We start from the raw sequence: 23,720 nt of genomic DNA on the forward strand, positions 1-23,720 counted from the left end.
GGCCATTTGCGGCATTCAGCTGTCAAATACTTCTTAATAATGACTGTTGACCAGGGCAACACAGTTTGACTGACCGCACGATTTTTATTATTAACCTAATATTTCATATTCCATGTCCATGAATTCATTTAATTGGAAGTAGCCATGTTATCAATGGGTTACTGTACAGCAGTTGATCATTCTCTCAAAATAAACCCTTACTGGTTGATTGGGACCCCAACACAAAGCTTCAGTCTGACTGTACGTTATCCCTTACAAATATTAAATATGCCAATCCATAAATCTAACATGTACCATTTATCTCCCACTGGCTTTATGTCAGTCATTTCAAGAGAAAAAACATATTTTGGCTGGTGAAATTTATTTTGACTAGATGACAGCCTATGTTGCATCATAGGTAGTTGATACTGTAGGAAATGCCAAATTCTCCACATTTTAACCACTAGTGCTAACACTGAGGTTTCACTGACTTTCTTGGTTGCCCACTGCTCAAGAATGGATCAGAGAAATTCCCAGGACTGTCACCAAAGCCAAAACCACCTTTACCACTCCGACAGCTTTTCAGTAAACCCTTACTAAATCATCTACACTTACCGCTGCAACTGGGGCACAGTGCCAGCTTGGAGTTCAATACAGGGCACAGTTTCACAGCATCATCACTAAATATTCAGGGGAGCACAGGCAAATTGGAAATAATAAATCTTTAATAATACATTTCAACACCATAGCAGCTGCTGTTTTTTAGTTCCAGATATTAAAGGGATAGTTCGTCAAAAAATGCAAACCTCTTTCAAATCTGTATGCATTTTTTCCCCCTGCACTCTCAGAAAAAAAGGTACAAAATCTGTCACTGGGACAGTACCCTTCAAAAGGGTTCTAATATGTACCATTTAGGTACTAATATGTACACGTTTGGTACCAATATGTACCTTTGAGGGACTAATGTGCACTCTTTACGTACAAAGGTGTACCTTTTGAAAAGGTACCGCCACGGTGTCAGCTTTTGTACCTTTTTTTCTGAGAGAGTGTGGAACACAGAAGGAGATATTTTGAAGAATGTTGAGGTCCAAATGAAACTTTTATTCAATTGACATTTTTCAAAATCTCTTTTTTTCTCCCACAGAAAAAAGAAATGTAATTGTATTATGCCATAAGGGTGTGTCGATGACATAATTTTCATTTGTGGGGTGAACTGTCTCTTTAAGGTCACTGGATGACCGATGCCTGACTGTGTTCTCTCCCTGTACTTCAAGCCACAATGCAATGCACTGAGAGAGACACTGAGTTCGTTCATATATTTGATTCACTTGCTCTGTTCAGCTGAACTTCAAAATGATAGGAAATGGGCAGCAAAGCAATAGTTAACCTTTGTTCCAAAGAACAGCATCAGACTATTATGTCTGTCTGTGTACTTCTTCAACAGATGAATCAGTTGAAGTATCGGTGACTCGGGCCATCTCTTGAATCACCCCACTACACTGATCAGCTTTCAGAATGATTGTACTTGCTTCCTCTGGAAGTTTTCCAACTTGGATCCATGCGCTAAAGAGAGCCGGGATAATTTAAGAACTTTATTTATGCATTTCATCAGCATAAATGTTCTTCTGGCACAAGATCAAAAGGATGGAAGAAATCTGAATTTCTTAATGAAAGTAATTTCTTCTTCTTTTCTCCTCATCCTCAGGGTCATACGCCTCTGTGCGATTAGAGAATGAGCATGAGACTTTGGTCTCTATAGAGACATGGCAGTCCCCCAGTGAGCTGGGGGAAAACTTCAAATGAGGCCAGCGAGTCAGTCTAGGAATCTTTTAAGATAGGAAGAATGCACATTGTACATTATTTATCAGTTTATTTATCTGCAGAGACAGGATCATAGCATTCATATTTTCATTGTTCTTATATAAACATCTCATTTACTGCTCTGTTTGCCACTAGGGAGCAGGATGGGGGGAAAAACACCTGTTATGTATCTAATGTCATTTACTTTCTCCCAAAGAAAAGAGCCTACATTTATTGAAATCTTCTTTTCATCCTTTTTTTAAACTAGTCACGTCTTGCTAAACATCTGCATTTTCTTCTATAAATACCTTTGATGTGTGACTGTCAGTGTGTGTTTAAAGTGTTTTAAATACAATTTTCATTTGAACGTGTTGGATCCCGAGTTAAAATTATAATTGATCATAATGCTCATTGCTTCATTACAGGATTTCAGCTCTTCATCATAGCCTTTAAAATTTAGATTCATCTTGACTTCAAAAGTCATCTTGACATCAAAAGATATCTTAACAGCATTCAGCAAACTAATTTAAATCCTTAATTTAAGAGGAGCAAATGTCACCACTTATTCTGTATGAAATCTATTGCATTTCATTTATAATTATAAAATTATAAATATGTGCATTTATTATGTCAAGTTCCCCTTACGGTTGACTTTTGGTATCTGTCTTTGGGCAGCTACAATTTGTACAGTTATTAATCAAGCATTAGTGATATATATATATATATATATATATATGTTTCAGACCCCAAACTTTTGAATGATAGTATAACTATTTGCATATAGGAAGCAAATATGTAAATTTCAAGCTTAAGTGGTGAACAGTATTTTTTCAGTTCTGTTTAGTTTGGGAATAAAGGCTATCACACAGTGACATCCAGTAATCTTTCTCTATAGCGTCAAACAGGAAATACGAAGCCATTTGTTCAAATCTCTAGTTTTGCATATTCTTTGGAACAGCACTGATAGCGTTAGCATGCTTCCACCTCTAGGCAATTAGACAACACAGAACTTTTGAACAGTGCAACTAGATATCATTCATTCCTTTCAGTAATAGACAGGAAGGCTGCCTGCTGGAGATTCTCTGTTATCTGTCATCTGCTTCCTGCTCTCCTGTCGTCTTATCACTCATGTGCTCTCAGCGTCACAACTGACCCACAAAGCACAGTGGCAATAATCAGCCTTTGTGCTCTGGCTTTCCCTGACTACACCCATCACTGACTTATCATTGCTGGTTTGAATGTGGTACAATACAGATAAATTTATTCACAGCTCAATTAATCCCCTTTTTGCATGAAGTGGTCTCTAATCCTGTTAATGTAACATCAGTGGCTTGTCTGTTGTTTTCACTTCTTACCCTGATGTGTTGTAAAGCAGCAGCTGTGGCATACATCTGGTACCCGCTCTCGGACCTTTTTCGTTTTCAAACACCTAATGCAATCAAGGCTGCACATGCTCACTGAGTCTCTTACACATACTCTGCAATCAAAGCACATTATTCACAGTTAGATCACTAATGTTTGTCCTGTATTTACAGTAATGTTTCAAAAAAAAACAAATCACAGTTTAAAGACACTTTCACAATTGTTCTGCAATGAAATGCAAAACCACCGAATAATTTTCCTCTTCCTTTAGTCCTTTGTTAATTTGGTCTGTGGGGTTTTGACAGGGATTTTGAGTAGAAAGTTCAGCGCTTGAGGCTTCTCTGTGGAGCTGTGTGATTAGTAGTGTTAGAGACAAATGTTCCTGAAAACTGCTATGGCGTAAAACACCAGAAGGAAAAAGGCACTACTTTGGAGAGAACAGAAGTGTTTCTCTGACGAATGGGAGAGTTGGTTTCTTGGTGTGGGCTGAGTGTTGTGTTTGTATGCAAATAGACATAAAATAGACCTCTCTCAGTGTAAAGCTATAGTTAACTTGTGCAGCACCAGCTGAATGTAGGTGGTAAATAGAATTTAATTCAAAAGTTTAAAGTTTGTGTACATGGGTTAATGATTTAAGAAAACTATTTAATTTACTTTAAAGTTCTTAAGAATGTAAACTTTGTATTTGTGGTGGTTTCATATAGTTTTGAAAAACTAAGAAGTTTCAGTTTAATGGCAATAAAAGCGCCAACCTTTGTAAATATCAAGTAAAAATATAGCATTTCCTTACACCTCGAAGGCATGACAGTCAAAAACAGTCAAAAGTGTAAAAAGTTACAATTTAAAATAACTGTGACGGCAAAGCTAATTTTTCAGCAGCCATTACTCCAGTCTTCAGTGTCACATGATCCTTCAGAAATAATTATAATATGCTGATTTGGAGCTTAAAAACATTTCTTATTAGTATAAATTTTGAAAACAGTTGTGCTGCTTAATATTTTTGTAGAAACTGTGATAATCAATTTTTCCAGGATTATTTGATGAATTGAAAGTTCAAAAGAATATAGTATTTATTTGAATATACAAATCTTTGGTACTGTTTTTATTTGATTACTTATAATTTATTTCGGGGGAAACACACCACATGGAAACTTGAACTAGCGGGTGTCATTTCATTGACCCACATTTTATGTTTAGCTTGGCAGCAGTAATTCATCAGTGGAAACAGATGAGTGTACATTTGTTGGATACATTTTGTGAGTCGTTTCAGGTGCCTTGGATTGCAGTGATGTAAAACATGCCACATTGCAGAAGTCTGCTGCTGCATACTCTAAAACAGAACAGGCCCACGGACACCCAATTTGCATAATTCCTTTAGTGATTCGGGTGCTAAAGCAAGGCCTGGCTAGCGTGCAAATAGACACCTCTATCAGTGGGCAGAATCCATTCTCTAAATTCCTTTTTAAGAACTTTTGTAATGGTGACACAGGTCATACCTTCCCATGGTTTATGAACAGCTGAGGCTAAATGTATGTGTCCTCTCTCTGAGTGAGTTTGTAGGATGATGCACATTATCATAAATTAAGAGCTTTGTACGGAGAGCTCTAGTGGGGGAAGTGCAGCTTGTGGCTCTTTCCCCCAGTGCAAGATCAGCTTTGACATGTGTTTACTCCTCTACATAAATATTTAGAAACACACAGAAATTCTTTCTGGCTCAAATCTTTTGCTCAACTCTTTGGCCAAGTCCCCCATGGGCCAATGTCTTATGTCACAAACTGATATCCATTTTTTTTCGGTTCAGCCCAATTCCTTATTTTGGCCCGCCAGCTTCTGTTTTGGACTGATCCACTGTTTCAAGCACCAATGGGGTAGTAAATAGTCAGGCTACAACTGAATTTATGGAGCAGTGACTACCTACAATTGAAAGTGAACTGCCATGAGAGGTTAAGTATAGAGTAAGTCTCAGTCTAAATGAGGGGAGAAATATGGTTTTAAAAAAACTTTATTCCATTTTTAATAGAACATAGGCAAAACAAAGGCAAAAGAAAAATGAAATCGGTGATACCTGACTAGAGAAAAAGGGCCGTTGTCAAAAAGGTAGGAAAACTTTAACACCCATAATGCATTGGGCATGTTGCCGTCCAAGGCCACTCCCAGTTTTCTCCTGTTGGATAGGCTTGACCAGATTCAAATACCGCATTGGTTGAGTAGGAAATACTTGTTAGCAAACTTATATTTACAAAGGTGTCAACTCTTATTGTTCCAAGATGCAAGAATTCAAAGAGTAAATGTTTAACGGGAATTAGTTATTTTTAGTTTCCAGTGAAGGATCTAGAGCATTGTAGGCAGTGGAAAATGGCTGCAAAGTATCCTAAATATGGAGAGAACACTGCTACGGAAAATCTGAAAAATGTCCTCGTTTTTAGTCTCCATTTCAAACTGGATGACTATGAACTCAATGTTTTAGGCCAAACTGAGGGGAAAAAAATTACAAATGTCAAAAGTCCAATTCCAACATGGAGAAAGAGTAAACATTGTTCATTTACATGCAGACACTGTAACAATACAGAGCAAAAATCTAATTAAGTAAAAAAAAAAAAAAACTTTCACTTTTTTGTGAAAAGTCTCTTATCACCGAGGCATCAATGTGAGTAATATTTTAAATATTATTACAATTAATTATATTTGTATGTTTACTACTGAACTTTTGGAGCTGTGACTACCTTCAATTGAAAGTGAACCATGCACTGTGAGAAGTTATAAAGTATGGAGTTCGGCTTAATTTGAGATTTGATCAGATTTGCCAAATTAAGGTTTAAGAAGATCACTCTTGACCTTATTCACTCAACTAATCCTTAACCATGATGTTAAATACACAACAATATTTTCACAGCCAATAAATTAGTTCTTAATCCAGGATCAGTGGAGAAAATGGCCTCCCTGCTGAGCAACAAGAGGTAAATGCCATTATGTTCCATGCAAGTTGCACACTGCTGATCAGCTCAACAAGACTAATGACTGAGACTGCTTTCATTTGCCAGATAGCCCAGTTTTTTATTTATTTATTTATTTAATTTTTTAAGAAAGTGAACTGCAGGGCTGAATGGCATTGAGGTTAATTATGTTAGCAAGGTGCTGTTTGTGGCACCCTGCAGATCTCTTCCCTGTCGAAACTGCTCTCTTCCTGCCAGGCTGCTCGTGTTACTACTGTCAGAACACTTAATTGCCTGGAGCACTTAATTAATTGGAGATCATAATTTCTGGTAACCGGTCGTGTTTAACGTGTTCCCCCTTCCCCATCTTTCCTCTTGGACTTTTACTGCATGATTATTCAGATCCATACAACTTGTTGGATGTAGGCTGGTTTAGATAAATGGCCAGGTCCCTATGGCCTGCTTCATTACTGCCTGATTTACTGCACACTCTCTCAGAAAATATGGGGAGAAATGCAATCACTATTATGAGATTGCGCATTCTAGAGAGTTTGATTTTATTATTTGGGTCAGTGACAAATATGAATGCCCACAAGACAGGAAAATCTTTTAAAAAGGGAAATGTACTATTTGCATTCATATGTTTCTAAAATGTATATTACAAATATTATGAAGTATTAATTTATAAATATAATTTAACCCTCTGGTGCTCTTCGTTTTTATTTTTATTTTACATTTGTTTGTTTTTTGTTTTCTTCATCGGAATGTTACGAAACTTGGTAAAGGTTTTGGCACTTGCTACGTGAACACACAAAAAAAATGGACATGGACATGATTCGAACAGGTTAAATGGCCCTGAAAAAATAATCACACTTGTACTCCTCGTGGTCAACAATGACCACATGGAAATTAATGGGAGATGAATTTCATCAAGTGGATACTTTTGGTACTGCGCCCAAACAAAATCTTACTGAAAGCTCATTTTTTGAGATATCAAGCTCAAATTTGGAACACAACTTGTTTTGTTTAGTGACTTTGATTTTCTTGCAGTTTTAGAGTAAAACGTGATTTTTGAAAGCGTTTTTCACTTCAGCAATATCTGCCATGTGTCTTCTTTGAAAAGAGATCAAACTTAAGTCTGTGCTCTAAAGCATTCAAGATTTATGAGTTGGAAATTTCATTTTCAGGTCTAAGCTCAAAAAGTGAATAAATGGATTATAAATACAGCGTAGATATAATTTAATACCATAAAATCCCCTAAAAATACAAAATGTTAAATAAAAAAACATTATCAAACTAAAATATAGTAATTTCATTTCATTGAAAAAAAAAAAAAAAATTCCGACTAATTTACCTTATTGACCTTGAGACACACACACACACAGTGGTCCTAGCATAAGTTTAGTGGTCCTAGGTATAAGAACCTGCAATTTTCCAACAAAGAGACCTGTATGCTAATGTAATGGAGTACATGCTGTATAATGGAACCACAATATCCAAGTTCCAGGCTGTGCCGAGACATTTTCCCAGGGTGGCCCAATAAGGGTTCATTTTTCCGTGTGCAGCGGAAGCTTCTGGTAACGGATGTCCTCTGTTGCATGATACTCACATCCCGTTGGCCAGACTGTGCCACAGTGCAAATTTTCACCCACTCGGCTGTGCCAACAGCCATGTCTGTCATTGCTTTGGAGGGAGGTGATGACACACTAGAGTTTGAAAACAAAGCAACAATTACACGTGCTTACAATGAAGTATAAACATGGTTTATTGACCACAAGCTTCAGCCACGTCAATATTTAGCAGAATCACAAGAGCACTAAAGATCAAAAACAGATTTAATGTCTGAGCTTTCTTTTATACCCTGACTCCCTTGTGTGATTGCAATTGACATTGCTTCCTACCTTGCCTTCAGCCCAAGCTGATAGATGTAAAGTGTAGGGAACAGGCAGCAACTCACACCAACACCTTTCTGGAACAGCCCTCACACCGGCATGGCTGCCGTACGTCTTGAAAGAGTTAGCGTTGCCCACGCTCTGCTATCACGCTGAAGTACAGAGGGTGAAGAAGACAGGTGAATCCACCCTGCTTGTTTTCCTTGATGTTGGAAGTACAGCAGCAAAGCATGCGTTCGAGGCTTTCTGCTGAAATATTCATATCTGTCTGCATTAGCATTAGCAAGCTACTAATTGAGTTCTGTGTATTCAGACATGATTAACTGGCTGGCATTCCTCAAAGGAGAGACCCAATTAGATAGCACTTGCATGAATTGCCTTGCGACTTCCCTCTCCGCGCTGTTGTCCCTGTTTGTGTGTATGTTGTGTGTATCTATTGAGCTGGTTACAGCACTTGATTTTCATTACTTGCATGGTTCTCTTGTAATATAGGGTGTAACCAGGCAGAAAATATGACTGTTTGAAGCCTGTTTGGTAGCTTCTTTCTTTCAGTCAAACTTGCATCACTTCTTTTAAGGGAGGAAAATATGTAACCTCAACCTGATGGGGTGATACTTCAAGTGCTGCCTGCTGCATTCTGGCTCTGTTGTAAGATAGATCTGGAGCCATGTGTCCAGAGCGGTCAAAATCTGCTTCCGAGCTGATGTTAAGTCAGGCGGACACCATGAGGAAAGTTTCTGAAGACAAAGCAGGGGAGTTCATGGTCAATGTCACGATACTCAAAAATCCATATGAAACCAACATGAGTACAAGCATATTTCTAAGAACTTGTCATGTGTGTTTTAGACTGTGCAATACAATTATTAAAAGTGCTTCAAGGATATTGACTCTGCATCAGAATCTTTTACTTGTATTTACTCTGATAAATGGATTTGCAAGTATAGTTTTCAAATAAGATAGATTTTTAAATGAATTCCACACAAAATGATCTTTAAGAAATGTTGAGATATTCTACAGTTGCAGTGAAACCTTCTGAGGTAACTGCCATAGTGAAGGCAGTACAATAATGTCTCTGAAATGTAATGGCGGGGTGATGTCTTGGGAAAAGACGTTAAGAGTTCTTGGCTCAGTGCCTCTGCATTCATATCCAATCCCCTGTAGCTCTCTTTCCTTTAACTCTCTTTATTTAAGTAGCTCAAAAGATAGTTTCCCTGAGCGCCTCGCAGTCCCAGGGATCCAAAGCAGCAGTTTGGTTCTAGTCTGGTTTTCAGTCCGCTCAATGCTAAGGACCTTCTGTCGACCCATTACCATTTATCAAGACCAGTTAATGCTAGAGCCTCAAAGCTGTCCCCATTCTCTTAAACCATGTATCTATGTATGTACTGTTAATTTAACATTAATTTAAATGTTTACTAAAACACAAAAAAATATGATACAATCCATATTTAAAGGCCAAACCACACTTAACAAGATGTCTCTGTTATGTATATTAATCATGAATACATTTTTTTTTAAATAAACGTTTTAATGACAGCTCTAGTAATTTTACGTACACACACAGGCTGTTCAGCTGAAGGAATGTGAGGTATTTAGTCAAAGATTCATCGATTCAGAGCATCCAACTGACCTTTGACCTCTCAGCTAAAGTCAGAAATGTCTTGGTTTTCTTTTTTTTCTGATGATCTTGATCCTCACAATCCTCTGAGTGATTTAGATTGGTCTGTATATCATCAGCTTGTAGAGAGGTGCTCTAATGTGAAGTTGTCATATGTACATAAATATGTAATCGTGGTGCTGACAGACATTAAAAAAGTTTTATATATATTATATATTTATGATGACTCGGGGCATTGCTCAAGAATTAAGTTTAAAAGCCCTTTTTGGTTTTAAAACTATTTAGATGATGTTTATAAGGTAAATGCAGTTGGCAGAGTGACATTGAAGGGCATACAGGTGTTTTAATATTCTGTGCAAAACAAATCCATGTCACCAAGCTAACTGAGAATCATGTAAAATTAATAAAGCCTCCTATCAAAGAAGACATCCAGTAACTTCAGAGTGTTTTGCTTAAATTCACATTGAGCGCTGTGAATTGGCAGTTGATAGTTATAGTATACACAGACCTCATGTGATTTACCTTCATAAATATCAGTTTTAGTTCCTTATATTTCCCCTTCTTTCATTCAATCCAGACAGTTTAGTTCTAAGTCCATAAATGAGTATCAACATTTGTGAAACGCAAGGCTGATTGTGTCACTTTTTAGTCATTCTTATGGACTGAAGGTCCAGTGATGTACAGACATAAACTCTACACTCCACACTGTTGTCCAGCACTAGGAAAAGTTGTCCTGCTACAGAATTGTGTGTGTTGTGTTTGCACCCACAAAAAGAAGAGTGCCTGGAAGAAAGAGAGAGTGTCGGAGCACTTTGTCAGGAAATTGAAAAAGCAACAAGGGAAAGAAGAGGCTACAATTGACTTCAGTGCTCTCCACTCACCCTTTCGTTCAAAAAGAGGCTGTCTGACCTAAATTCATTTCACCTCATCTGCCTAGACGTTTGTTTAGCCTTCTGGGCAAACACTTAGAGAAATGTATGAAGCTGAAAAAAGAGGAATATATGTGAATATATCACATTCTAGCAGGAGAAGAGTAAAGTGAAAGCATGAGTAGACGTCTAGTGCCCTCTTGTGGCTCTCTGAGCCATTATTCTTCCACCAGTGAACTGCGCAGATTTTCCTAAACCATCTTTGAAAGTTATTACCGGACAGTAAATCCACAGCATGTAAATCAAAACTGCTTTGACGTCAACATAAACGCTGCAGAAAACTGAAAAGCTGTGCTGGGGAAGAGAGGTCTGACTGACCCAGACTTCACCGCCAGAGTTCCTACGATGACTCTGGCTCAACATATTGTATGAAAACGGGCTGTTTTTGAATGTTTCTTCAGAAAACTGTAAGCAGCAGGGATCCAGATGCTGGTTCAAGTCTAAACTCAGGTTAAACATTTGGCTGTGATCCTGAAGGCTATATATACAGACTGCCTGTATTTCTATATTTTCCCCTCCCCCTCTTCCTCGCCTCAGAGTTATGAGACAAGCCTCAAGGGTTCTCAGCAGCAAGCTTATTAAAGGCTTTATCCGTTTCCAGGATTTGCAGAGGATTGTGGCACGGACATTGTTTGTACACAAGTGTTGCTCTGGGAAATAATGTTAATTTCTGTCATACTCAAAATGAGAAATGAGACAAATTAGACCCTGGTGTACCTAGGGCCTTTTTTGAGCCTTGACGATCCCTCAGCATTCAGTCTTCTCTGACACTGTGATCTAAAGCCGAGTTGATCTAAGAATGATAAGCGGAACGTAGGAGATCAGGGTCAAGTCCTTTGACCTCCGCCTCAGCTTGCTGATGAATCGAGAGCATGGGAAATGATCCCAGTGCGCAGGCAGTGCAAACAGGATTTGGCTGCGTTGATACATGGGACTCTTTCCAGTAAATTATGTCCATGCAGCTGAAAACTCTATATACTGCAGATCTGTTCCAAATCCAAATGAGTTGCCTTCTAAGGCAGCTTCCTAATGTCATAAGTGACAGATTTGGAACTGCAAAGTACATTGGCAGGAACACCATGTGTCACATAACCGCCATTTCTCACACAAAGCACACGGCAGACTCGCAGTTGATTTAAATAGTTTGATATTAGCATGTTGCAAAGCTAACAGTGCAGTACTAACATAACCACACACACAAAAAAAAGTCTAGCCTAGACAAATATCAAATATTTGTATCAATATGGTTTAGTATTTAATCAAATATTTGAATCAAAACTTTTTTCTCACATCAGCCATCTTGGATAAAACTGGGATTGCCTTCACGTTAGCTTATAATTTGATTAAAACTAGCATTATTACTTGCTGGAACTGCGTTTTCTGTAACACAGCAACGTCACGTGAGTGTAACCGCGATAGAGACGATAGTCCAACCGGTATTTAGCCCACCCCATCCTTAAATGGCTGCAAAAGAAGTACCAAAAATCTTAATGGGTGCTTTCCCTAGTCCCTTCCTGTTAAGCACAGCATATAAAATGTTACGTTTCATAAGACTCTGGGCTTCTTTCTTGTCTCTCTTCTTTTGGGCCTTTCTTTCTCTATAGTCTGATCTTCAAAAACTTAATCTGTTAGATACACTACTTTGGATTTTATATTATCTATTGACTTTCATCAATCTATTGATCTTATCTTGAAACTTATTTGCTTTTAAAAATTGTATATCTACCTGATTAATTATTTTGTTGCCTTTATAATTTTAAAATTTTAATTTAATAAAATGTGTTATTCCTTATTCAAAATTTGATCTCTGACATAAATCATTGCTTGTCTGCCTGGATCACACTGCATCAGTTGCTTAAAATGTTGCCTTAGTTTGTTCCCTTTGTAGTTTGATTGGTAACATTCCTATAGTGCCATATCATTCTAACTGATAATTAATTGATTAAATGTAAGATAAAAAAAAGATGCATACATTTATTAAGTTTAGAAAAAATGCCCTTATAAAGGTACAAATGTTCCTGTAAATCAATTTAAGAGGGGAAAATTTGCCCCTTATCTGAAATGTTCATTTCTGTCGCCGCTGTGAACTAAGAACGAACCGCAAAGAATGTGAAGAAAATAACGATATTTGGTAGTCAGCTGTCCACATCAGGCCTAAACCAGGCCACAAGTACCAGTGCAAAAACACTCAGCAAAATATCGTCAAATTATTATTATCAACAAAATCCCAGAAAATAGAGATATCATTTTTTAGTAAATATCGCACTCCTTTAGTGTGAGCAGCTATCCAAGATCATACCCACAGGACTGTCAGCCCTAATCATCAGGGCTCATTGGCTCGGAAAACGTGATGGCTTACAGTGTTGCCACAAATGCACATAGGCATGGAAGTCTGTGTTTGAAAACAGTACTGAGTGGCTGTGCCAAAGAGACAGGCAGCCAAAAAGGACAGCTGTAGCCTGGAGTACTCACACATACTGAGATGTGTCTGGGCCACCAAATCCCAAATGGAGAAATCCAGGAAATATTTGTGCATCATAGCCTCTCATGCGAATACGGTCTCACACATGCTTTCAAAGAGATCCTAAGTCATCCTATAATTGATCACACACAGATGATTTCACCATCCTTTGCTGTAATTGCTTAGCTAGAGGGGAGGGAGGGGGATAGAAGATTCTTTTATATGAAATATCGAAATAACAAATCCAGGGCTCGGGGTGGACATTAAGAAGAGGAATGTGAGCGAAAAGTCATCAGCTGGCCCGCGGCCCGGCATCCGTGGCTGAGGAAAAGCCTACAGTCATCAGAAAGTGGACGTATTTACTGCTGCGCCTCTCGCAGAACGAAAGCAAGAGTGAAAAATGACTTTGTTTGTGAATCAGAGAGTAGCTAATCAGATCTTACTCTCATTTCATTGCTCGCTATATATACTTTATATCAGAACCTCCCCCATTTTCCCTCAGGTATTGAGGACAGAGATACACTTGTGACAACCATTTGGATGCTCACATTACCCTACAGAAATCCATTAAATGTTGATAGATTATGGATTTAAAGGTTATGTTCACCCAAAATGTTGTGCCATTCTAAAACTGTTTGACTTTGTTTCTTGCGAGGAACTCAAAAGTAGTTATCTATCAGAATGCCTAAGCTGCTCTTTTAGATAAAGGGATAGTTCACCCAAATATGAAAATTCTGAAGAGCTATATGTATATAAAAGATGAAGTGCTACGCACACAGGCTTCTTAAAGGGATAGTTCACTAAAAAAAATTAATTCTGTCATTTACTCACCATCATGTTGTTCCAAACCTGTATGATTTTCTACATTTTCAGGGACAGAAATCATGTTTCATCAAAAATATCTTCATTTGTGTTTTGAAGATGAACTCAAGGCTGCTCCAATGTCCTGGAAAAAAGCAGCTTGGACGCTTTGCCAAATATCTCATTTGTGTTCAGTGAAAGAAAATAAAAGTCAAATGGGTTTGGAATGACATGAGAGTGAGTAAATTATGACAGAACTGTCATTTCTGGGTGAACTATCCCTCTAAGAGCAAGGCGTGATTGAGTGTGCTTAAGTTTGTGAGATGGTTCTTCAATGAAAAAGAATGGAAAGTAGCTTTTTCCCCCAGTGTTTTTTTTTTTTTATCCATCTATTTCGTATCACTGTAAATCAGCATATCTTCACATTTGTTAAAGGTTATTACGACTGCCAAGCCACGTCTCTCAATATCAGAGCTTGAATTATATGCTGACATGAATCTATCTCAGTTTTTTTCCACATTTTCCTTTGGCTGAGCTTGTACGTTATGTAAGATTTTTATTGTGTTTGATTTTAGAACACCCTGGAGACCTGCAACATATGTTGTAAGCCCATAATGGAGCGTATCCTACGGGCGACTGGGAAGGCCTATCATCCCCAGTGCTTCACCTGTGTGGTCTGCCATCGGAGTCTGGACGGCGTTCCCTTTACCGTGGACGCTGCCAACCACATCCACTGCATCGAAGACTTCCACAAGTATGACCAGACACACAAACATGCTTGATTCTTTCAAATACTACATTCAGGCAGGACCAATGTAAAGACATGGGATCCTCTTTCCTTTACATATATATTTTTTCGTCATCTTAGTGTGTGACCTTATAAACCTTCACAGCTTCATCAGGGTTCAAATATCCCATTCAAAACCATTTATCATCTTATTTACAGGTAATTTATGTATTTTAAATAGAATGTTCAGTGATGTCACTATCGAAAGCAGCTTTTTTGTAAACCAAGGAACTGAAAGGTTTCAGAGGGAATATGTGATTGTGGAGAATGTGATCACAACAGAAATGCCATTGTGTCGAGGAACAGTTGTGCCATACCTGGACTGTACTCATTGTTACTACTGTGGTTTAATTAGGCCACCATCTGCTGAACTTCCTCCTTTTTGCTGTTTGTTGATAAAACCCAATGAAGAAGTTGAATCACCTGACTGTTTTGCTTTGTGAACACATCCTCACCGTCTCTCTCTCTGTTATCTCTGTTCCTGTCCTATGTTCTCAAATTGCTGAATACACTAATGTATTTATTGTGGACCTTTCTAAAACATTTGTGTCTTTAAAATCAGTTCAACTGGATAGTAATATTAGTTTATTGATGGCTGATGGCCTTCCCATTTGGATTAGAGTAATAATTTATACACCGCTTTCCAATATCTAAATGGGATAGAAATGTAAAATGTATTGATTTATTTTTAAAGGATGAGTTCAAAAATGAAAATGGTCATAATTTACTCACCCTCATGTCATCCCAACCCTGTATGACTTTCTTTCCAATTCTCTATTCACTAATAATCTCTACTTCAGACTTATGTGCTACTGTACTACTACCTGTACTACTACTTTTATGGTGGTTTTATGTCCTTTAAAGCAGCGGTCCCCAACCTATTTTGCGCCACGGACCGGTTTAATATCAGACAATATTTTCACGGACCGGCCTTCAAGGTGTGGCGGATAAATACAACAAAATAAAATGATACGACCGGCATAAAAACTGGGGTATTTTTTTTATATAATAATAAACGTGAATCCAATGTGTAGGCCTACTCGCAACTTTAATAGCAGTGTCCTCGTAACATCGCGCCTAAAGACAACTGAGAAAGCCTGAACACAAACAAAATGCCCCCCAAAAGAAAAAAATCGCCATGTTTTCGGTGCTGATGCGTTCACGTAACATGTAAGGGTGGCGCTGCCAATAAAGCACCTAAAAGCTGTCACAATGAACCGGCAAAATGAATGATTATGAATATGTAAAATATAGCAGGAGACATTTGAATTGTTTACTAATAAACCAGGTTTTTTTAAGTCAGTGTCGGCTGGAAAGATTAAGTTGACGATGCTGACTCGCGATCCTCGCAGTAGTGAACGCGCCAGAGAGAAATGCACATTTCATATGGATTACATAAGCAGAGAACAGTCAGTTTTCTTTCGTTTTGAATTGTGTAGACATTTCAAGCTTTCTATATATGTCTCAGGTCTGTGAGGCAAGTAGGCTACCTTATACTCTGAGTTTCGGTTAATTTATGAGACCAGCTCCAGCTCACGCGCCGGCGCCTCCGTGTCGTGATTATCTATTTTCTAATATATTTACTTCTTATTTATTAAATCCAGACAATTGGTTGATGAAACATTGATTAAAATTAAGATACAATTAATACAAAACGAAATTAAATTTAAAGACAGGCTTTGTGCTTTCTGTTTGAGGTCTCTGTGAAAGTTTTAAAGCAGTCTTTTAGTGCCGCTTTCAGAGCGCTCACGTCCGTAACGGAGAACTGTCCCGTCTGTAACATTGTTTTATTTTTATTTATTTTTTTGTGAAATAAATTTCTAAATAAATGCGACTTATGCTATATATGTTTTTTTCTCTTCATGGCACATTTTTTGACTGATGCGATTTATAGTCTGGACAATACGGTAAGTTATTTATTCTTTCTGTGCGGCCCGGTAACAAATGTCCCACGGACCGATACCGGTCCGCGGCCCGGGGGTTGGGGACCCCTGCTTTAAAGTTTTTTAAAGGAACACTCCACCGTTTTTTCATATTAAACTATGTTATTCCCTTAACTAAGACGAGTTGATACATACCGCTCTCGTCTCAGTGCGTGCACTCAATCGCTCTGGCGCGCGGCGACACTTTGATAGCACTTAGCTTAGCCCAGTTCATTCATTAGGATCCAAACAGAGATTAAGTTAGAAGCGACCAAACACCTCCACGTTTTCCCTATTTAAATACAGTTACACGAGTAGTTACACGACCAAGTATGGTGTGACAAAATAAAACGTTGCGCTTTTCTAAGCGGGTAAAAAGTCACGTTGGTTCTAATGACAGAAGTGAGAGGGATTTTTCAGGAGTGATGATATTACTGCGCCGAGTCGAAGTGCTCCCAAGTGCTGTTCCACCATACATTATAGTTATCCTTTTTACCCACTTAGAAAAGCGCCACGTTTTATTTTGTCACACCATACTTGGTCGTGTAACTGTATTTAAATAGGGAAAACGTGGAGGTGTTTGGTCGCTTCTAACTTAATCTCTGTTTGGATCCTAATGAATGAACTGGGCTAAGCTAAGTGCTATCAAAGTGTTGCCATGCGCCAGAGCGATTGATTGCACGCACTGAGACGAGAGAGGTATGTATCAACTCGTCTTAGTTAAGGGAATAACATAGTTTAATATGAAAAAACGGAGTGTTCCTTTAAGTTTCAATGACATTGTTAAAAACTGTTATGTTCAATGTAAGAAGTCACACAGGTTTAAGGGTGTGTAAACAATGAAAAACTTTTGTTTATGGTAATTTTAGAGCAATAGTTATTGCTGGTGCTCAACGACTGTTACCATCTTGATTATTTTGCCTCAGATGCCCCAATACAGGTATCTTTAAATTGCCAAATGTTATAGAGCAGAGAACTTTTTACTACAAAGGCCCAAAAATCTAAACTGACTGAGGGCCACGGGTTGAAAATAATTGCTGCATTTTATCCAACTACACTACAATTTTTTCTCTTACACTAACCAAGGCTACATTTATTTGATCAAAAATACAGTAAAATCATTAATATTGTGAAATATTATTACAATGTAAAATAACTTTTCTATTTAAATATTATGTTAAATTCTAAAATGCAGATTTGGTGCTTAAGAAACTTTTCTTATCAATGTTAATATTTTTGTGGAACTGTGATACATATTTATTCAGGATTCTTTTTGATTAATAGAATGTTCAAAATAGCAACTTTTTATAACACTGTAAATGTCTTTACTTTCACTTTTGATCAATTGAATGTGTTCTAGTAGGATAAAAGTATTAATCTTACTGACCCCAAACCTTTGAACGGTTGAGTGTATAAAGCATTTTTAATTTTTTTTTATCAAAAGTCATAACAGGCAAACTTTGGGCAACTCTGTCCTCATGATTATTTTGTCGTAATCTCTCTTTCTGTTTTCCCCCTCTCTTTTCCCAGGAAATTTGCCCCTCGTTGCTCTGTGTGTAATGAGCCCATAATGCCATCACCTGGCCAGGAGGAGACTGTGCGTATTGTGGCCTTAGACCGTGACTTCCATGTGCAGTGCTATCGTTGTGAGGTGAGAAAAAAACACTTGGGTGTGGCTACAAATTGATAAATATATTTGTACACAGAATTTTCATACTATTTTGTGTGTGCGCTCAACATAGGACTGTGGCTGTCTTCTCTCTGAGGGAGACAACCAGGGTTGCTACCCTCTGGATGGCCATGTTCTCTGCAAAAACTGCAACACCAGTCGCATCCAAGCCCTCACTGCCAAGGCTACAACTGACCTCTGAGTCACACACATAATGTACATGCAGGTGCTTAATATCCCTGCATTCATCAAAATCTGAGAAACACCATATCCTGTCACATCACTGCACACAAATATTTATGCCCAGACAAATGCACATGTACACGTAAAGCTGTCATTCCACTTAAGGGGCCATGACTTATCTTTTCGCTCATGCACCACACACTGTGCCTTTTATTAAAATTGCACTCATTTATTCTGCCCAACCATTTTTATTAGCAGATATGTATTCATAAATGTCCGCTACAGCTGCTTATATGCACCTAAACAAAGTAGGCCTTAACATATAGACAAGACTGTTAGATTCTAACTCAGATGTTCACAGAGCTGCAAAACAAAAAGTCCTGTTCATTTGGGAAGTGGGATGTTGAAAAAAACCCTCATAGAACATCATAGAATCTACCTCTAAAAAGGGACCATGCTCTCTGATCGCTAGGCATCATATTACTACACATGAAGTCACACAAGTACACATTTACTGCAATGACTTTATCAAATAACGCAGATACAGAAACAAGATACTTGGAAGTTTTAATTGCGCATTATTCAAACATGGCTATGTGGCAAATAAGCCATTTCATGTTCACCAAGGTACACAAGATATAACGGTATATATATATATAGTACGACCTAGACCTTGACTCATGCATCACACCTGCTTCATTAGCATGTTTTTGAGTACATACAGGTGTGTGTTTGTGAATGCATAGCCTTTTGATTTACATTTCTGAATTCACCCTTTGAGATGAAAGTTACCAAAGAGCTACATTTACTTTCTCTGGGACAGCGTGTATGTATATTATTGTATGCTTTTGAAATCTAATGAGAAGAGTATTTTATCCTTTAAGGACTGTGAATGGCCTTCAGTAGCTCAGAAGCCAATACGTTGTGGTTCATTCAGTGCGGTTTCCTGTTTCTTCCTCAGTGTACCGCTTTAATTCAAGTGAATTTAGTAAGAAATATACTGCGCTTGGAATTTTTTCGTGGTTTGGTGTTATTTTTCTTCTAATTGCGCTCAGTTATCGCATTTATTTGTATATCATGAGTGAAACATGGTGAAAAGGTATAGGGATAAAATGTATGTATTTTTAGATATGCACAGTGAATTGTGCAATAATGTCATGGCAGAATGAGAACTATTTGGTATTAATTTAAAATTCTCAGAGGAAAAGCTGTCAGATTAGGTTTAAAGTGTGACAATCAGGGCTGAAAGGATGTTTTATTTTATCTAATTTGATCTAAGACTTTAAGGGCTGATGAGACACAACCCGATCATTTTAAATATCCTTAAATTGTGAATTTATTGTAGTATTAGTTACGTAAGATAGAAATAGACACACAAGTATTATTAAAAATAGGAATTTACCATTTAGGAATAATACATTTTCTTTCGTAATTTTGTGAATGATATCATTATGCAAATTTCTTCTTTGTTTTCGCATTGACACTTTACCAAGAAGAATATGCAGATGTTTTTTTTTGTTCTTTTCTTTTTTTTGACGAGAAAGTGTTCAAGCTGTTCTTAAAGCTACAGTGCACACATTTTAAGAAAATCTGAAATGATGTATGTATATCTACAAAGTGCCATAATAAATGTTGAGGTTTAGAGAGTTAACACCTCAGGAGATTTCCAGTCGTATCAGTGTGCTGCAGTGATGCCCCAGGGAACTTCCTCTCTGGTTGAAGGGTAAATTCAGATGTGAAAGTCATGATATATATATGCAGACCAGATATAAATACCTGGTTGCATGCCCCTCTTGGTTTATTATGGCAGTTTGTGGCGTTTTTCAGTATGTAAATTAAAATGTGCTGTAGCTTTAAGCAATGAGAGCTTAATCAGTGCTTCAATCTATACCTCCTTTGCTTAGTACCTTCTCTATATGTGCCTTTTCCAGCCTGTGTGAAACTGAGGTGGTGTTGTTCGAGCACCAACACAGCTGTGGCTTGTGGCTGATGTTGTGTGTTGAGGGATATTATTTTTGAATGCTCTTTTTTGTTTTTGTTGTGTTTTTTTTTTTTGTGTGTGTGTGTGTGTGTGTTTTTCCTGTTCACACTACCTAGAGGCTATGCATGTTTGCTACTTGAACTGATCTTTATTTCCAGTTTTTATATAGAAAGACCAAATATTTTAAGACTTAATTAGAAATTAAGTGTATTATGTCTTTAAAAACATTAGGAGTGTTATTGGAAAGAGAATTATTACTGTATTACTTGGCACAATTAGGTTGTCCTTCCTTTCTTTTGCTTTACTACTTAAACCCATCTCAAGTTATTTTATTCAAATTGATTTGATTTGAATTAAAGTTTCATCTTTCAAGCATTTATTGCTCATTTCAGTTGTTCAAGTTGATTTGTTCTGTTCAAGTATTTGATCAGGATGCAATTCAAAACACTTTGTACTAAGTTTCCCATTTGTGACCATTACAGTAGCAATAACTTGATTATATGAAACTGTTGTCGCAAAAAATACTTAATACCAGCATTCAAGTGCCTTGAAATACATGCTATAGGACTGGTGGTAAGAATATTTGAGCTGTCATCAATAGAGCCGTTTGATGTGTTTTTCTTTTCCTTCATGAAGAAATAATAATGTAAAAGAACCTAATTTGTGCTCTAGTGACATTCTAAGTATATACTTGGATTCTGTTCTTATACTCTCTGTTGTTTTTTACATAGAACTTCCTCTATAATTAATAAACCTTTTGAAAAAGTCCATAGTGGTTATTTTTCTTTTCTGTTGTCAGTTATTCTCTCTCTCTCTCTCTCTCTCTCTCTCTCTCTCTCTCTCTCTCTCTCTCTCTCTCTCTCTCTCTCTCTCTCTCTCTCTCTCTCTCTCTCTCTCTCTCTCTCTCTCTCTCTCTCTCTCTCTCTCTCTCTGAGTGTGTGTGTGTGTCCTAGTGAAAAAATAGTATACTTAAGTACAATTTATTCATATATACTTAAGTATAACTAAATGTATTTGTGGCGCACTATAAATTGGTATACTTAAATTCTGTTAAAATGGAACAACTAATTGTGTACTAAATACATTATAGTTGTCCAAAAGCAGTGCTGAAGTTCAACTAAAGTTGTATTAAACTTGTACTTAAGTACACTTTAAATATATACTCTAGTATTTAGGTCTTGAAATGCAGAATTCACTCAGCATAATTGGTGACATTACAATTGCAATTCAATTACACTGTAAGAGTGTTGAACATATATTAAAATTATACTTATAACAAACTGAGGTCATATATAAAACATTGCAATGGCATTCCATGTAAACTTGAAGTGTACTAATGGCATCATTATCGTGTGCTTCAAATACAATAAAGTAATCTTTATAAATAATGGCACAGCTTAAGAATTAGCCTTTTACTGACATTTTACAGATACCTCCCAGTATACCAGTAACTCACTTATCCAGAGAAGATCAGTAAGACAATGGGAACAGATTAGTGGTGGAACGGAGCACAAAATTCACTGTTCGGATCATTTACGTTTTTTGAGCCTCGGATCGGATCATTTTTCGGATCAATTCATTTATTACTTAAAGCTCACTTGAAGTTCTTCGATACTACATCAAAAACTACTAGCCTACCTGATAAAGTTCACACATTATTTAAAACAAGTGAACAGTCAGTAATAAAATACGAACAAATACACAAATTACAAGCAGAGATGAATACTAAATAACAACGTTACAAAGACTAACAGTAGTATTCAGGTACAGAAACGAATAATTAAGCCTAAATGTAAAATAACACTATTTGTTCACTGTAGAAAATAAATATAGTTTCATCGTTGTTAAAGCTGTATTTTGTTGTTTTATTAATATTAATGACACAGACAAGTAGGAATATTAGGTGTGTGCTGTCATTTTAAGACCGACTGCACGAACCGAAAAAACTGACAAACATTCGGTTTCTTTCTTTCTCAACATAAACGAGAAAATACTTGCAGAGACGGGTATTTTGACATCATTTTGTGTTTATGTGTGCGCTCAAGGGCAAGGAAACACGAAAGAGGAATCAATTCGGTGTTCGAGTGCTGTCTGAAATGCGCCTCTCTCTCTCTCTCTCTCTCTCTCTCTCTCTCTCTCTCTCTCTGCGCGCTTCGGGTGTGTGTGGCTGTGCGCACAGATAACACGCAACTCACGATTTTCGCCTCTTCTTCTGCGTTTAAAATTGTTTGAATTGTCAAGACAAAATACGTCCAAATTATAAACTTTCACTCTATGATCGTTAAAATTAGCAGTTAATCTGCGAATCACATGCAATTAAAAAATAAAATATAGGCCTATTATAATACATTTTACGTTGTTATTTTTAATGCAGTTAACATTTCTGAATTTATTTGACATTTTTACTTTTTGTGTAATTTTTGAGGACTGGTCAGGATCATTTTAATAATTTGTTTAATAATTCATAATATTTTGACAGCCTGCAGTCCACATTTCAAAGTGCAACGGGCCATTAAAGTACCATTGATTGGAAAAGTGTATTAGTACAGTAGGTGCATTGGAGTGTATTAGGAATACACCAAAGTAATAAAACTTCTGATCAAGTACGTGAATTGCTCTCACCATTTCAAACTGACTAGGCCTATTGTGTTTTCTTTATTTGTCATAATTACATATCTTTACTTTTGTATATGTATGTAAAGCTGCTTTGCAACCATGCAAAATAGTGAAAAGTGCTATGGAAATAAATTTGAATTGAATTAAACTATACCTGATTGTCACGGAGTCACCAGATCTGCACACTCCGTTCACTCGTTCACTCTCCCCTAAGTTCGGATTCACCGCAACTGCACTTCATCATCGACGCACACTATATAAAGACACTTCCCCTTCACCTGACGTACAGACTCCTCTACTCACCTGAAGATCACTTACCTGAACTTCACCCTTGGATCTCCGATCGCCCGTCATCCGTCTTCTGTCTCCAGTCATCAGTCTGCCGTACCCTGTCCCGCCATCTGCAAACAGACATCTATATTATCATCCAGCTAAGTTCATCATCCTGTTCTGATTCTCCACTGCATACTCATCAGTCTCATCTGCTGTTCCACTCCGTGCCTCTGTTCAATAAACATCTATTTCACTATTTAACTGACTGCCTCTCTCTGTACCGTGATACTGATATTCAAAGTGTGGTTAAATTATTAAAAAGGTAAAGGTTATAAAACTGAATTTTTTTTGCAACTCACAACACATTTCCTGTAAACTTTTATCTACACTATTTTTATACTCAACTAGAACTCAAATACAGTTCATTGTATTGTTTATTTTTATGATAAGATTCAACAAAAATAAATTACTGAAGTAGTACTTAAATATTTAACTAATTAAATCATTTTATGTACAA

The 23,720-nt window shown here is 37.2% G+C and overlaps 1 protein-coding gene across 2 annotated transcripts in view; it reads left to right on the forward strand.

Annotated features, from left to right (window-relative positions):
• Window positions 1-21,082, forward strand: part of lpp (LIM domain containing preferred translocation partner in lipoma) — a 198,368-nt gene extending 177,286 nt beyond the window's left edge. For both annotated transcript variants that reach the window (XM_084425934.1, XM_084425935.1), the window contains 3 exons: window positions 14,348-14,526; window positions 18,012-18,132; window positions 18,224-21,082. In XM_084425934.1, the coding sequence (XP_084282060.1) occupies window positions 14,348-14,526; window positions 18,012-18,132; window positions 18,224-18,352 (429 nt within the window). In that variant the 3' untranslated portion in view covers window positions 18,353-21,082. The remainder of the gene's footprint in view (window positions 1-14,347; window positions 14,527-18,011; window positions 18,133-18,223) is intronic.
• The last annotated feature ends 2,638 nt before the right edge of the window (window positions 21,083-23,720 follow it).

Source organism: Rutilus rutilus, assembly GCF_951802725.1.
Source record: "Rutilus rutilus genome assembly, chromosome: 12".
Classification (NCBI taxonomy): Eukaryota; Metazoa; Chordata; class Actinopteri; order Cypriniformes; family Leuciscidae; genus Rutilus; species Rutilus rutilus.